This window comes from Lycorma delicatula, chromosome 2 (genome assembly GCF_047948215.1).
Source record: "Lycorma delicatula isolate Av1 chromosome 2, ASM4794821v1, whole genome shotgun sequence".
Taxonomy (NCBI): domain Eukaryota; kingdom Metazoa; phylum Arthropoda; class Insecta; order Hemiptera; family Fulgoridae; genus Lycorma; species Lycorma delicatula.
In genome coordinates, this window is record NC_134456.1 from 163,433,609 (window position 1) to 163,450,015 (window position 16,407).

Consider the following 16,407-nt stretch of genomic DNA (forward strand, 5'->3'; position numbering starts at 1 on the left):
TTTACAGCTGATTTTGTGATATTGTATACGTCGGGTACATAGCGGTAACTTTGTTGATGTGTGTACAGGTTATCTAGCGTTAATGATTGGATATTACTGTTGAATTAATAATTGGGTTTTATTTTTGAATGGAGTTGTTCACAGTTTTATTTAATTAATTCCAGTATTTTACCTGAATTAACAGTTTTTCTCTATGTTGACAGGATCTGGAAAAGTTGGTAAGGGACGATCAATGACAATTGCTTACCATTATTCTTTATGTTATTGACATTTTATGCGTAATGTGAATTGATGATTAACTTCATCACATTTAAAAACCAACTCTTCCACTAAGAAAAGTATTGAAGTTGTTTATTATTAATGTGTATGAATTTGCCCTGAATGTAGCAATTTGGGCATTTTTTCAAAAGTAGGTTATTATAGGAATGCTTTTTATCTTAACTTCATTATAACTGTATCTACACTTAGCAACTAGACTGCATTATTTTATTTAACTGTGGATTTTTATAAATCGATTATAACCTATTGGATTTTAAGATTTATTTTTATTCATCTATTCAAAGAGTTCTCTCTAATGTAGAGGTTGTCTTATTCTTGAAACGATGATTAATTGCAATATATTATAGTTTGTTTAATTCTTGCATCCATTTAGTTTCCTAGGAGTAAAACATTGAAGTAAATGTTCTTTAGTTTTCTTGTTTTGAGTTTATACTGGCTCTCACCTGGCTTTATATTAAGTTAAAGTTTTGCAGTTAGTCTTGTGCTGAAATTTGTTTGGACAGCCAATTAATTGAACATGAAACAGTGCCATCGGTTAAACCCTAAAAGCCAAAGTAAAACGGGAATACAGCCCAATTTAATTTTGTAACTTGATGAATTTATAGAAAAATTTCAACTTGTTAATTACAGTTTTGATCACTGACTACTGTCTATTTCAGATGTTCCTGCCCATGGTGTATAGAAGCCAGTTTTGTATTGTTTTTTCATATATTCAGTGCACATTGATTACTGAGTATAATTTTTGATAATGCAGGAGATGGCTGTATTCCTTATAACTTTTAAGTGTGCTGAAGCGATTTGGAAACAAAACAGCCACTACTATCCAAAATTAATAAAAAGTATAAATTTATTCAGTAAGACAGGCTGGTAAATATCATACTTTTCTTGAAGGAAAATTATAATGATTTCCTTTAATTTATTTTAATTTTTATTAAAAGTAGTTCAAGAAATCCAGAATATCATTGTTTGTTACATAAACAGTAAAAATGAAAAATCTATTTATCTAATCTGATCATGTTAGTTTAAAGAGAATGCTATCATCTTCTATAGAATGTTTTGTAGAAGTTAATTGTTCTATGTGATATACTTTGAAAATAAGTTGAAGAATATGTGTTTATTAATAAAAAGATTATTGAATTTAAATTTTATTTATTGTGAATGATTCCTTTTGTAGATTTGGATTAGTTAAAAGTCAGTTATGGAGAATTTAATAGAAAAGTCATCATCTGTGATTGAAGAATCATTACCTAATACTGAGATTAAATATTCATCTGAAGAGAATAATGACTTAAAGCATTCAGTTGAAGAAAATAATGAAGCAATTGAAGATTCTAATACAAAAGCAAATGAAGAAACAGATAACGATAACTTGGTTCAGAATGGGGATAAAACAAATGTAAGTGTATTTGGACTTATAACTTGTTATACATTTATAGTGTATATCTGTGCAAAATACTATATAATGTAGAGTATTTTAATGGGTTAGATTTAACATGATGGATTTTTTCAGATCTTGACATTTTATGATCCCTCTAACTAAAAATCATAATTTTAATGTTGAAAAATTCTGAAAGGATATATTCATATGCATGTGTATATGTCACGTGGTGTGGTTTTTGCTTGATATTTCCAGATTGGATGGATCAAATTTGGCATGATAATTCTGTACAAGAACCATTTAATTTTGGTCATAATTAGTCAATGTGGCAAAAAGATGGACCTTACGAGTTTTATATCTAATAATTTTTACTCAAAGGATAAGTAAATTTGGTCACATAATTAAATGCCTTTTAGGTAGCTGAGATACTTTCTGATAATGTTTGGTTTTATTCAAGTTCCCGTGAAGGAAGGCTGGCCCCCATGGCACAAGTGGTAGCATCTCAGCCTTTCATTGACGATCCAGGTTCAAATTCCAGATAGGCATGGCATTTCCACGTGGTACAAAATTGTCATTACATCTCAGCCTCTGAAGCGACCTATTGGTGGTCCCAGGGGCTAAAAAAAAACCTAAAAGTTCCCACGAAGGAAGGAAACTTCTTTTCTTTTTTATATTTTCTCAGCTCAGTCACATTCTTGTATCATTTAGATGATTCCATTACATTAGTGTGATTTGGTTATGTATTTAGGCAATTTCATTCAGGTGGTGAGGGTTAAAACTAATCTTTTGGTATTTTTCTCCATCAGTTACCATTTTACTTGATAGCTTTGGACTAGATTAACCAATTTTGAAATAAAAATTATTAAATTTTGTGCAATGACTTTTAAATACAAGTCATTGCCACTTTATTTTGGTTACAATTGGTTGAAAATGTGGGTTGGTATGGTCACCATGGGTCACTTATCTAAAACTTTTACTCAAAGTGTAGAATATTCCTTTTACATAATTCAGTATCTCTTGGAGGATTATCCACTTTTGGTTAGTTTGGTTCTCATCAAACCCTATATTAAAATTGTATGGACAAAGAATTTTTTTTACATATAATAAAAACAATAGAACTTAAAATAAATGTATCAGTGCAATATGTCATAAAATAATAAAAATAGATCTTTGTATAAATAAATAAGTCAAACAAACATATTTTGATAAACTAAATTTGCAGTCCCACTAAAAAAGCCATTAAAAGACCATCAACATCGATTAACATTTTCTGTAAGACAATCAGCGAACAATGAGATTCCTAAGCAAGAAAGAATGAAATTATTCACATATATACCAAAGCAGTTTCACAAACTTACTAAAGTTAAGGGGTTTACTAATAATTTCCCTTGTAATTAGTAGTCTGACTTTCTGGCAGATTAACAGGTTTGTTGATTATTCATTCTCTTCTGAACTATAACATTTGCTTGACTCTTGTTATTATTAAATTAATTTATATTATTCTGCTATTCAGTACAAATAAAAAATTATTGATAGTTTTGATGTAGATTGTGTTTGGTAGTCTTATTATTTACTATAGATAAATTAAATGTAAATTAATCATATTTTCTGTATCAAATTTATTTTATATAATCCAGATTCATTTATGAAATGATTTTGATTACAGGATAATGGTGCAACTGGTCATGGTGCAGTTGTAGCAGCTCATTACAATATGTTGGAAGAGAAAGGGCTGTCTGAAAGAAATCAGAGTAGAATTGTCTATCTTCGTAATTTTAACAACTGGATCAAAAGTATGCTCATAAGTAAGTATGGTTTTTATATATTTATAAATACTATTTTATATACTATTATTATAATACTATTATTATTATAATACTATTTTATAACTTTTATTTGCCAGAAATAACAATGAATACAGTGTTGAAGCATACTTGTTACAGTGTGGGTAATATACAGTGTTGTTAAAGTTCAGTTACATCTTGTTCGTTTGTTGATGACAGCTAGAATTACAACAGATTTATTCATTCATAGGTTGCCTTGCCCACACTTAAAATTTAAAAAAAATTATAGTCAGTCACTTTATTATCATGTTTTATACCATCTACAGAATTTTTCAAAATTTGTAACAATAATTTGAGAATCAAGGTCACAGTAAGGATTTAAAAACTATATTGGATTTTGGGTAAGTTGTTTAACTGTATCCCTTACAGTGTAAGGGAGCTCCAACACCTGGAGCACTTCAGTAAGTAACATTCTGGAAATTATAGGGTGTGACATAAGGTAAAACGCTAACATCAGAGTCTTGTTCATTGAATCAGTTTCTATAGATTAAAATTCTATTATTCTACATTTAACCGTATTCAGTTAGTTTATGTATAGTGAAGGATAAACAAACATTGCATTTGTGTGAATTCGTTGTAATTCTACTGAGTCACGTCCTGTATATCAGTGTCGATTCATAATGTGGACATATCTATATACAATTAAAAAAAAATTATATAAACCAAACATTAAAAAACAGTCATTGTTGTATTATTATTAACAATCATTACTTATATATAAGTCACCATATATTAGTCCTATAGTAATCATATAATCAAATGTTTATATGATATTATGTCTTGTCAGTTCTATTACAACCTTAATCTTTTCATATGATTACTCTTTTGCTCTTATGTTCAATTTTTGTGTATCAGTTATTTATTTATTCTAATGTTATTTAAAGTTAATATAATGGAATTTTATTTAAGTCTACTGGAATGTGAGTGTAGTGTATTCCTAGATTTGTGTCTGTAATACTTGAGTTGTACCATTATTTTGACACCATGTCTGATACTGTTCAGCTGATAATAGTGCTCGATTATTGATATCCCCTCTGAAAAAAAGATCACAAAAAACCCCCTTAAATCACAGAAAAATATCATCATTTTAAATGCTTACAAAAGCAAATTACAGAGTAATTCAGCAGCGTTGATTTCAGATCTTGTTAATAAAACTGCTAACATAAGTGGAAGTTGTGCTGTTTCAGTGTACAATGTGATTCACGAGCATAAATCTACTAATGAATTATGGTCTCCTAAGAAAAAAACCCTTGGTGGTCAATTGAAGAAAAGGTTGATGATTTCTATAAAAATGTGATTCGTAAAAAGTACAAATTTTCTTTTCAAAATTAACTGCCTACAATAGACAAAGTGTTAACGCGTTGTAAATGACGATAACAATCTATCAGATTTCCAAAGAACAATTTTTCATATATTGTTAAAAAATATGAATTTTAAATATGAAAAATGAAACCGGGAAAGTGCTTTAATTAACAGGGATGATATCATTACATGGTGAAATAAAGAAAACTCACTAAAATAAATTAACTACTAAGTGACAGCTTTACGAATTTCTTGCTATACGATGACAAAAACTGAATTGAATTTATTATTTGTTATATAAATTTAATTTTAAATATTAGTGAACTTTTACTGTTAGTGGACAATTGACATTTTCATAATTCTTTTTAAAACTCATGAAAACTGTAACAATAAACAATTTTAATGAATGTATATTTTTACAATTGTAACAATTTTTATGAGTGTATTCATGGGTTATCAGATGTGCCAAACAAGGCAAGAAATATGGGTATGTTTTCATTAACTGGGCATGCATATTTTTATTACATATACAGCTATTATATACACACATGAAGCTATTATTTTACATATACAGCTATTATAAATTATTATTATCTACATTATTATGCATTATTTTTGTTGTGCACACTGTTACTGAAGTTACTTTATTTCTTGTTATCGCAGTAATCTTGTACATTTATTTAGCTGTTGCATTTTTGTTATTTAGTTTCCTAACATTGTAATAGGAAGTAACGGTAATGAATTTGTGGCAGCTACATAATACTGAAGAGGCAGTGGTACAGTTGTTACAGGAATATGGAATATTATTATGTTCCTGAAATGCAGACAAAATTACAACGTAAAATTATATTTCAGTGATTGTGTGAAGTGGAAGTGTAACTGAAGAACTTGTAATGAAACTAAGCAATTTCATGATGGAAATTGGCTAGAGGGTAGTAGGCTTCTGATAGTTACTGTTACATGATTCATTTATTGTGGGTGCAAGGAACCGACTTCAGTAGATTTGAGATTTATGGCAGTTGAACATAAGTCAATGCACTGCAGTCAACTGGTGGAATATGTGCCTAAAAGAGAAATATGTGCTTTTATTTTACATCAGTTTGCAATGGGCAAATAAATAGATCTAGTGTCCGTACCCGACATCTGCTGCAGCATATAAATGTTGACACTCTGTCGTTCTCTCCATAATGTCTGTGCTCATATCCTCCGTGGAGAATAAACCTTGTAAATTTTACATTTGACCTTACGACTACGATAAACAATCAACAACATCTACTGTTTTTCGTCAAATGTTTCAGTGTGTTCTCACCAAGACGAACCCAGACGTGGTGATATACACTGATGGATCGAAACAAGACGATACTGTTGGTTGTGCTTTTGTTGTCAATGAAAGAACTTATATGTTTGGTCTACCCGGTATTACGAGTGTGTTCACCGCTGAACTACTCGCTGTAAATAAGGCTCTAAATATCATTAACCCGAAATATAGAAACATTCTTATTTGTAGTGCTCTCTAGGCGTTAGAAAACTTTTATTCCAAACATCCTGTCGTCATTGAAATTTACAATGCAATCGCTGAGTTGAGTAATCGCAACACAGAAGTAAGTTTTTGCTGGGTTCCTAGCCATGTAGGGATTCCAGGTAATGAACAAGCAGATTATGCTGCCAAAGAAGCATGTATTCAACCTCCTTTCACCACCTGAGTTACTACTTTTGATTTTATTAATTGTGTAAAACAATCACTGAGAGCAAGGTGGCAAAGTGACTGGGCGACTACCATCGATAATAAACTCCGATGGATTAAATATTTAGTGTTGCCATGGGACTCCTCTTGCAGAAAAATTCGTTGTGAAGAAGTAGTCCTCTGCCGATTACAGATAGGGCATATGAGGATCACATACGAGTACCTAATGTTAGGACACCCACCCCTATGCACACGATGCAACTGCCGCATGACTGTGCACCACGTTCTCATAGACTGCATATGTTATGCGGTGTTGTGTCGTAAATTTAATCTACCTAGAAACATCCGTGGTATCTTGTACAATGATAATGAAATTTTGAACCGGATGTTTCTGCTTTTGCGTAGTACTAGATTACTGCAAAAAATTTAATATTATCATATATATTTTATGCTAGAAGAGTTTTTGATAATTTTTTTTTCCTTTACTTTCAAATTTGATTTTTTTTGGTTCTACGTCTTTAATTTTATTATCCGATTAGGGAGCCTTTTGCACTCCCTATCGGAATTGGTCAAGTTTTATATAGTTTCCTTTTTCTATTATTTTAGCTTTTATGTTGTAAAGACTCCGTCTGCGATATTAGTTTTGAGTTTTATTTCACTTTTTTAACTTTTGTTTTAATAAATTTTTTATTATATAATTTATATTAGTTTTAAACCTTATTTAGTTCTTTATTTCAGTGTTATTTTACTTTTTTATTAAAGCAAATTTCGGGCGATGATAATGCACAGGCATTTTTCGCCCCCCGCCCCCCCCCAGAAAAAAACAAAACATAAATGACTTGTCAAATAATGTTATAAAACACTGTTTGGGGTTCATCTTAAGAAATTGCTGCCATACATTACTTAATTTTTGCTCGCAGATCTGCCAAATTGAATATAAGTATGAATATAAGCTATTCAGGTACTTGTATGAAAATTTCAAGGGAACTGTATGAAGGCTACAATCCCCTTCAAAAAAGCAAATACCTTCAAGGACAATCTCTATTAAATCATCCTTTCAAATAATGTTCACCTGAATTGTCATCTCAGCATGTTCTTAGATGAGACTTATTGAACATATTGTTATCAGAGTATTTAAGGATTTATTTTTCTTGCTTGTTTAGATGAATTTTTAGAGAAAGTGCGTAATTCAAAACCTGCAGGAGCTCCATTAAAAGTACTGGACATGTGCTGTGGTAAAGGTGGGGATCTCTTTAAATGGCGTAATGGAAGAATAACACATTTGGTATGTGTTGATCTTGCCGAAACATCTGTTAAACAATGTCAGAAGAGATTTGAAGATATTCAAGAAAGAATGAGACGGGACAGAAATTTTCAACGATGTTTTACTGCTGAATTTATCCCTGCTGATTGTACAAAGGTGGGTAATTAATGTTCGATTTTTATTTTTTACTTTTGTATAAAAGTATTTTTTCTCTGAATGCTGAACTTATTTGAAAAAATTATCTGTAATAAAAGTTTAGGATGCTTATTTTTCTGTTTAAAAAACCATATCTGTTGATGTTTCAAAATCAGAATTTAGAAGAACTCTTTTTATCTTTTATGACCTAACAGTTTGGATTAAAAATAATTTTAATTTTTGTACTTTGAAAGCAATTGTTTAGAAAAAAATTCTTCTAAGTTATCTTAGAACTACTGGTATCTTTTTTTTATTGTGGTTATAAAGGAACAACAGTAACAGATCCACAATTTAAGAGGGTTGTCAGAAATGTTTTGAACCTAACATAGAAAGATATATTTTTTCTGTCAAATATAGTTTTATTTTTCAACATAAATCTCCTTTCAAGTCTATAGACTTATATTTTTTCTGTCAAATATAGTTTTATTTTTCAACATAAATCTCCTTTCAAGTCTATAGACTTTTTCCAGCGATGCTCAAACCTCTTTAACCCTTCCAAATAGTAGCTGGTGTCTCTCCACAAAATTGATGTTTTTGTATGCGATAACATCTGATGAAAATCTCTTTCCTCCAAGGGAAACTTTAAGGTTAGGAAACAAGAAAAAGTTGCTTGAGGCCAGATCTAATGAATACAGTGAGTGGTCAACCTATTCAAAGAGCAGTTTGTGAATTTTAGTAATGGCGACCATCGAAGTGTGAACAGGCACATTGTGTTCGAATAACTGTCTTAATGCACCTTTTATTATTGTGAACTTTAAGGCGCTGGATCATTTATATCTAAATAAATTCATTGTTAGTCTCTTGAATATGTGTTTATTTTGTAAATAGTTTTCACATATTTTTATTGATTACAGTAGTATATTTACATAGGTTATCCTTTACATTTTATATCAGATTATATTTTGTTTAAATAGGGTACATGTTAATTCATTATGTTTCAATATTAGAATCATTAATGATATATTTATTAAGAGTTAAGTTACATGTATCAATATATGAAATAGACTAACCAATATAATAAAAAAAGGTAATATATATAGCTAAAATCAGCTGGTGAACTCATCAACTGAAATAAGGAATTTATATGCTTTTTTGAAAATAAGCAGAAGAGATAGTTAGTTAGTTTGTTTACCATCAAATAAGGAGAAAACAAAACATGATACTGAACATATTGTTCTGATAGAAAAGCACTTTTTTCTTCTTCAAATGAGGTCATTTTTTTTGCAATTTCTGCCTTCAGTTTCTGAAGTAATGATGCGTAATGCTATCCTGTTGTTGTTTTACCTCTTTGGAGATAATCGATAAACAAAATTATGTTATTATCCCAAAAAACAGTCACCATCACCTTCCTGGCCAATGGAACTGTCTTCGCCTTCTATCGGAGCAGGTTCATTCTTTGCAGTCCACTGTTTTGATTGTTGTTTTGTCTTAGGAGTGTAGTGGTGGATCCAGATTTCATCTACAGTTATGAATCGATGCAAAAAATCTGACTTGTTTTGCTTAAACTGCTCCAGCAGGGCCTTGAAGATGTTCATTCGAACGCATTTTTGGTCCAAAGTGAGCAAACGCATGGATAGCTTATGCATATCCAATTCTTCAGTTAATATATGACAAACACATTCTTTTGATATGCCCATAGCCTCTGCTATTTCTCTAACCTTAATTTGTTGGTCATCCAGTACCATTTGGTGAACTTTTTCGATGATATTGGTGGTGGTTGCAGTTTTTGGCTGTCCCGAACGCTCATCAGCCAAGCTGGTATGACCATGTAATTCAGCTGCTCATCTTTTCACAGTGGCAAATGGTGGGACAGAGTCTCCATAAACAACGTCTAACTCAGTTTTAATTTGTGTAGGAGTATTGCCTTTCAAATGCAAGTATTTAATCGTGGCACGATATTTGATTTTTCCCACAAAACACTCAGAATGACTTACCCAAAAGATTATCAAACAACAACTTAGCATCCAAAATGGCTGAAATTTTAGTGAGTACCTTTCAATGTGTGCACATATACATTCCCTAACTTTTGTTGATGAGTATTGCCATCTTCATGTTGAGGCTCAAAACTTTTCAGACAACCCTCGTATAAACGCTAGTGGTGTAAATGAGATTGGGTAGAATTTAAATTTCACCCATCTCCTTTAAATTTTTGAATTTCTGAAATATTTACATGAATATATATTATTTTCTGAATCTTGTTAAATTGTTTTTACACAGTGCATTAATTTGTATCACATTGAGTGCTCTTACTTTTTTACTTCAAAGTGATTAATTAAAATCATTTATCTTCCCATTTTATTACTTATTTGGTACATTTGTGGGTTAGAATGAAAAATAATAGTTATGATATACTATATTATTACTATTTTCTTTTATGGTCACATAGGATTACTTTAGTCAGTCCATTATCCAAGTATCTTCGACAGGACTGTTTGTGCCTTGCGTTCCTCTCAGTACTTTTTCATAAGTTTCGGTCTTTGTGCCCTTTCTAGTGTTGAAAATATTCTGTTGTAAGTTTTTTCTTGTGAATATGAAATGAGTGTTTTTGTTTTTAATTTTATCTTAACTATGGTGTCTTCTGGTGTAAGACCTTCACTTCCTCTCTTATTACTCTGATCCATCTGTATCCTGTCTTGGTGTTTTTCAAGTCAAGATTCTACTGTACTAGATGTTTCAGCAGTTTGGAATCTTTCATCCTCACAATATGTCCAAAGAATCCCAGACTGTCCTTATGTGTGGTATCAGTGATGGATTCTAACTGTTTTTGTACACGACTTTTTTTGGCATAATCCACTACTCCTCGTCTTTCTGGCTTTTTATTGATGCAGGTTCTTCCCATTCTTCTTTCAATTTTCTGGAGTCTGTGTCTTTGATTGTTTCTTCAGGTGGAAGAGTGTTTCTGCTGTTTAAGTGGCTACTGGTTTTGTAACTGTGTTGGTAGTGTTTTATTTTTGCGTTTATTGATAGGCATTTTTTATTGCAAGTGTACCAGGTTAATTTTTGAGCTTTAGCTAGTTTGTTTGTTCTTATTTGGATCGAGGTTTTTTTGTTTAGGTTGTATGCTATTATTTCTCAGAGTATTTAAATTGGGTTACTATTTTGATTTTATTATTCTTAGTTTGCTTCTTTTAATCATGTTAGTTTTTGGGGCATAATTTCTGTCTTTTTGAATGATATTTTGAGGCCAATTTTTGCAGTGTTCTGAAGTTCTAATATCTGTGATTTGTCGATGTCATTTGCTAGCAGTGCCAAGTTGTCGGCAAAACCAAGACAGTTTGTTTTGATTTGTCGCCTATTTTTATTTTTGGGGCATTTTTTGAGCCATTCCCTTATTACCATTTCTGGAGCACAGTTGAATAATAGCAGTGAGAGCCCATGCTTTGGCACAGGCCTCTTTTGATCTCAGTTGGTTTCGAGAGCTTGCCTCTGAATTTTACCCTTGACTTCGAGTTTGTGAGGGTCAGTTTTATCATGTTTATTAATTTGGTATGTAGTCTGAGGTGTTGTAGAATTTTTAGTAGGGATTTTCTATGGATTTAGTTGTAAGCTTACTTGAAATCTACAAATGTTACCACCATGTCTCAGTTTCTTTTCCTGTTGTAATTTATTATTAGCTTGAGACTCATCAGTCTGGAACAGCTCTCTAGTATTCTCCAGGTAGAACCGATCCTATTGAGGATGATTCTTGTAAGAATTTTGTATGTTTTATATAGGAGTGAGATTCCTCTGTAATTGTTAGGGTCTGTTAAGTCCCCTTTTTTGTGTAGCGGATGGATGAGGGCTGCCGTCCAGTGTTCTGGTAGTTCTTGTTTGATCCAGATATTGACAAGCTGTTGATTAAGGCCAGTTTTTGCTGATTTTCCTGCATGTTTCCAGATCTTTACAAAGGTCTGATCTTCTCCCACTGCTTTGTAATTCTTCATCTTACCCAGTATTTGGTTTTTTTTTTTGTTTGTGGGAGGGTTAGTGTTATCTGGTGGTGCTGTTATTGGGGTGTTGATGTTGAAGTTTAAGAGTTCTGTCGGTTCTTTGCAATTTAATATACTATATAAAATAGTTACATATTATATTAAATTTTACATCTGCCTTCATTCAGAAAGATCTAAGTATGAATTCTTTTCAGGCTTAGTAATGTTTCATATATCATAAAATTTCATTAGATCTCATCTGGCAGTTTTAATTGGGAATAAGCCTGGTATTTATGATAAATTTAATACCTTTTTTTTTAATTACCATTTATTAATTTTGCACTTGTAGCCAGAATTTATTTGTAAGGACCAATCTTTGTTTAATGAGTTATTTATGCTTAAGAATCTGGGATTAACACTAATGTTCTTGTAAGGTTTCATTGATTGAGATGCTAAACAATAAATAAAGATTTTGTTACATATTTCTCTAAAATTAAAACGTAACTACACACATACTTTAATGCAAGATATAGGTAAAAGGGAAGGGGTATTTGCTAAAATTTGGTGTTATTTGGAAATAACTGTTATTATGTACACCAAAGAATTATAATTCCTTATAAGCAGGTAAAACTTGTTTACTTTTCCTGCTGAAATATTCAAACATTACAAACTAGTAAAATTTATGTGTGTATGTGCTTTGAAAGAATTCAGAGTCCAATTTTGAAATTTAATGTCATAAATACTTTCTTTCCTTTCTAAAGTTGGAAATCATAGTACAGTGCTATATTATTACAGTCTTTCAAAATAAATAAAAATATTTAAATTCTGTTTTTTATATCATGTTTATTTTATTTTTAGGTACTAAAAACTTAAAATTTAGCTGATTATCATTGTGTAGATGGTTATACTTATTGCTGATAAAATTATTTTCTACATATTAAAATTTTATATCAATTAAAATTTTTATTAACAGATTATAAACTAAACAGTAATCATTTAATGACTTTTTACTTAGATATGATTAACATTTATTTTAGCAAATGACTGTGAGTATGAAAAATCTGAAGTATCAATTTTCTGTTATGAATCCAAACGGCAATCAGCCGATTACCTCTGTGTTCTTATGAGTACTACCAAGTCTTGGCAGTTACTCTGAAAAATATGTTTAATTATGTAATAAATTTTTAAGTTAAATGTTTAATTACTGTGACTTTTTCTTTTAGAGGGTATTTTCCAATAATGGATTATAACAAAATAGTGTATCGTAGTATTATTATGTTTTGCATTTTACCAGTTTTTAATTTTTGTATATATTTTTACATTGTCTGCAATAATCATTTATTATTTATTACATTATTTCAGGTCCGATTAAGAACACATTACAAAGATCCGTCCATCTCATTAGATTTAGTGAGCTGTCAATTTTCATTTCACTACAGTTTTGAATCGTTAGCTCAGGCAGAGTGTATGTTGCAGAATGCAGCTGAGTGTTTACAGCCTGGTGGTTTCTTCATCGGTACTATGCCAGACGCCAATGAAATTATGTCTGTATTATGATGTACTAAATTCTTATATCGTACTCTATTTTAACTTTTCTTCCTTTCTGATTGGTACAACAAAAAGGACCTTGCTTAAGGTGATTGATTAATCAAATCTTGTACGTTTTATTTTATCACCCTTTCAAAATTGTCAGTTTTCTTTTTATTTTGTTTTTTTTTTTTATTATATCTATTCTAAAAGAAAAATAATTTTATTCACTATTTAGATTTTATATAATTTTACACTAAACTGTAACTTTTTATAAACTATATTTTTATTCAATATCTTTTTCTTTAATTATGAAAAAAATATTTTTAAAATACTCTTTAATTTAATTTGCCCAAAATTAATTTTGTCTTATCCATTTTCTAATTTATTGTTTTTTTTTTAATTTCTACTTTTTGTACATTTTATTGATTGTAATTAGAAGCATTATACATATACAGGTGATCATAAATTATTCATCATGCTTTAGGTGTTATTTAAAAATTAACAAAGCAATATTTGCGTCCCATGTTTTATTGTTAAACAGGGCATTTCAAACAGTTCTGTTTACAGCACTCTTTAACTTCAAACAAATACCACATACTCATCTTTTGTGGCACGTATCCTATTCAACATTGAGAAAACTGTTCATGTAGTTAGTCCCTAACATGTAAACCCCAGAGTGGTGGTGCATCATCTTGTTGGTAGAAAATGTTGGGTTGCCAATGTTCAATTTATGGTACTACAGACTTCTGTAACATGCCTAGATAACTAGGCTAGTAGTTGCCTAAGCAAAGAAGAATAGTTTGATCACTTCATAAGCAGTTTACACACATCAAACGTTAATTTTCAGGGAATCACATTGTGTTTGGAATGTCCATAGCAAAATTGAGATGGCGCAGGGTATTTGCATGCATCAACTGAATTTTGTATGTGTGAAGTTTTAGGTGCTTATGTACAATCTTCGCAATTGCCAATTATGGTATTTCCAGTTCTAAATTCATACAACTCAGTTTACCCAAGCATCTCTGAAAAGTTTCTCTTACATGATGCACAACTTCCTCAGAGATGGGAGGTCTGCCAGCACCTTTTTTTGTGCACTACACTTCCTATATGCTTAAATTTTGTTAACCATGTTTAATAGAGGAGGATCATGGATGTACTCAAAATGAAAAAATCTACAAACAGTAATAACAACTATGCTTTCATGAAACCATAGTATACACATTAATTTCTCCTGCACAGTAGCCATTGCTAACTGATGATCACCCATATTGTTACATCGTACTGGCATGTTCATTTAAGGTCATCAGTAATTCTAATACCTTCCTTCCTTTTTCCTGTTTAGCCTCCGGTAACTACCGTTTAGATAATTCTTCAGAGGATGAATGAGGATGATATGTATGAGTGTAAATGAAGTGTAGTCTTGTACATTCTCAGTTCGACCATTCCTGAGATGTGTGGTTAATTGAAACCCAACCACCAAAGAACACCGGTATCCACGATCTAGTATTCAAATTCGTGTAAAAATAACTGGCTTTACTAGAACGCTGTAACTCTCGCCTTCCAAATCAGTTGATTTGGGAAGACGTGTTAACCACTAGACCAACCCGGTGGTTAGTAATTCTAGTACCTACACTGTTATTTGAAAAAAAGTCAGTGTGTGCTACATTCCTGTGTTCATTTTTTATTAACCCCTAAAGTGCGCTAAATTACATTCACCTGTATATATACCATTTTTTCTTATATGTGAGTAAAGTCATGGTAATCTGTTAAAAAGAGTTTGTTTTATGTTTACCCTATTATATTTGTGAGATTAATGATGTTGAACTTGTATCTCTTACAAATTGAACTGTTAATCTAAAAAAATTACAAAAAAAAATGATGAAATTACATTTCAGACACTTGTATGTTTTCTATTAGCTGTATGATATTTTATTACATTTTCATCAGTCCTTACTTCATTGGAATACTGGAAAACCCCTATCATGTCAGATCCTATTTTATTAAATTAAGAAATTGGAGTAGTTATTTGTTATTGCATGCTTATCGGTTCTCTGCAGTAAACCCATTAGTTATTAAAATTGCATAAATTAAATTTTGTATTATTGCATATGCCTTGTTTAAATTGTTGTAGCTCTCATTGTAGTGCAGTGATATAATTTTTAAAAAATCAACTGTACACTGCTGTTTACTCTTCCTTTAGTGAAGACAAAAATGAGTAATGATCTTTATTGTGCAGCTGTCAGGCTCTTGACATTTCTTGCATTTCTAACATATTATTGTCATTATGAAGTATTCTTTATACTGCTATATTTCCACTGGCAGAATCTTCTTTATTACAAAACATGCAGTGTGTTATTCGTTCATGTACATTGAACATCAACAAGGTGTAGTTTTCCTTATTATGTCTAAAAGATTTTAAGATATTGAGCATAATCTTCTAGCATAATGCTATATTTTTAAATATTCAATACCCTCCCTTGTGTTTATTTTTGTTATTTGTGAATCTTATTAATTTATTAAAATCACAAGATTGATATTTTGTAATTAGCTTGATTATGTTGTCAATCACATTGAAAAAGGCCCTTGGGCTTGGGTTTTTATAGTGAAGCTATAAAAATTGTATTATACTTTTTTGATAAATCTTTATATTAATTTTATTGTTGAATTTTCTTTCATTTTCTTCTTGGAATAAGATAGAAGAAATTCTTTTAAAAAATACAGATTGATATAAGGTTAAGTTCTTGCTTTGCAAATCGTACCTGACCCCATTTTGTAAACTTGTTGTGCAAACTTCAAATCATTCCGTGTTCAAATTGGGAAAATAGGCACTGGATTTGGAAACACATTTGATAGTACTAATATATTATGAAGTAGGCAATATATTCACTCACACTACAAATTAATAATCCTGATTACTTTCTATAAACTTGTTTACTGAAGGATGGAAATGAAGCAGTGGGTTAAACAAAATATAAAAATGTTTACTTAATAATGCACAAAAAACTGCATGGATTCTCCTTTGG

General features: G+C 30.8%; 1 protein-coding gene across 1 annotated transcript in view; it reads left to right on the plus strand.

The window, feature by feature from the left end:
• The window catches only part of Rnmt (RNA guanine-7 methyltransferase), a 36,902-nt gene continuing 20,495 nt past the window's right edge, over nucleotides 1-16,407 (plus strand). The window contains exons 1-5 of the mRNA XM_075356619.1: nucleotides 1-218; nucleotides 1,454-1,675; nucleotides 3,324-3,462; nucleotides 7,651-7,907; nucleotides 13,217-13,398. Coding sequence (XP_075212734.1) covers nucleotides 1,478-1,675; nucleotides 3,324-3,462; nucleotides 7,651-7,907; nucleotides 13,217-13,398 — 776 coding nt within the window. The 5' untranslated portion in view covers nucleotides 1-218; nucleotides 1,454-1,477. The remainder of the gene's footprint in view (nucleotides 219-1,453; nucleotides 1,676-3,323; nucleotides 3,463-7,650; nucleotides 7,908-13,216; nucleotides 13,399-16,407) is intronic.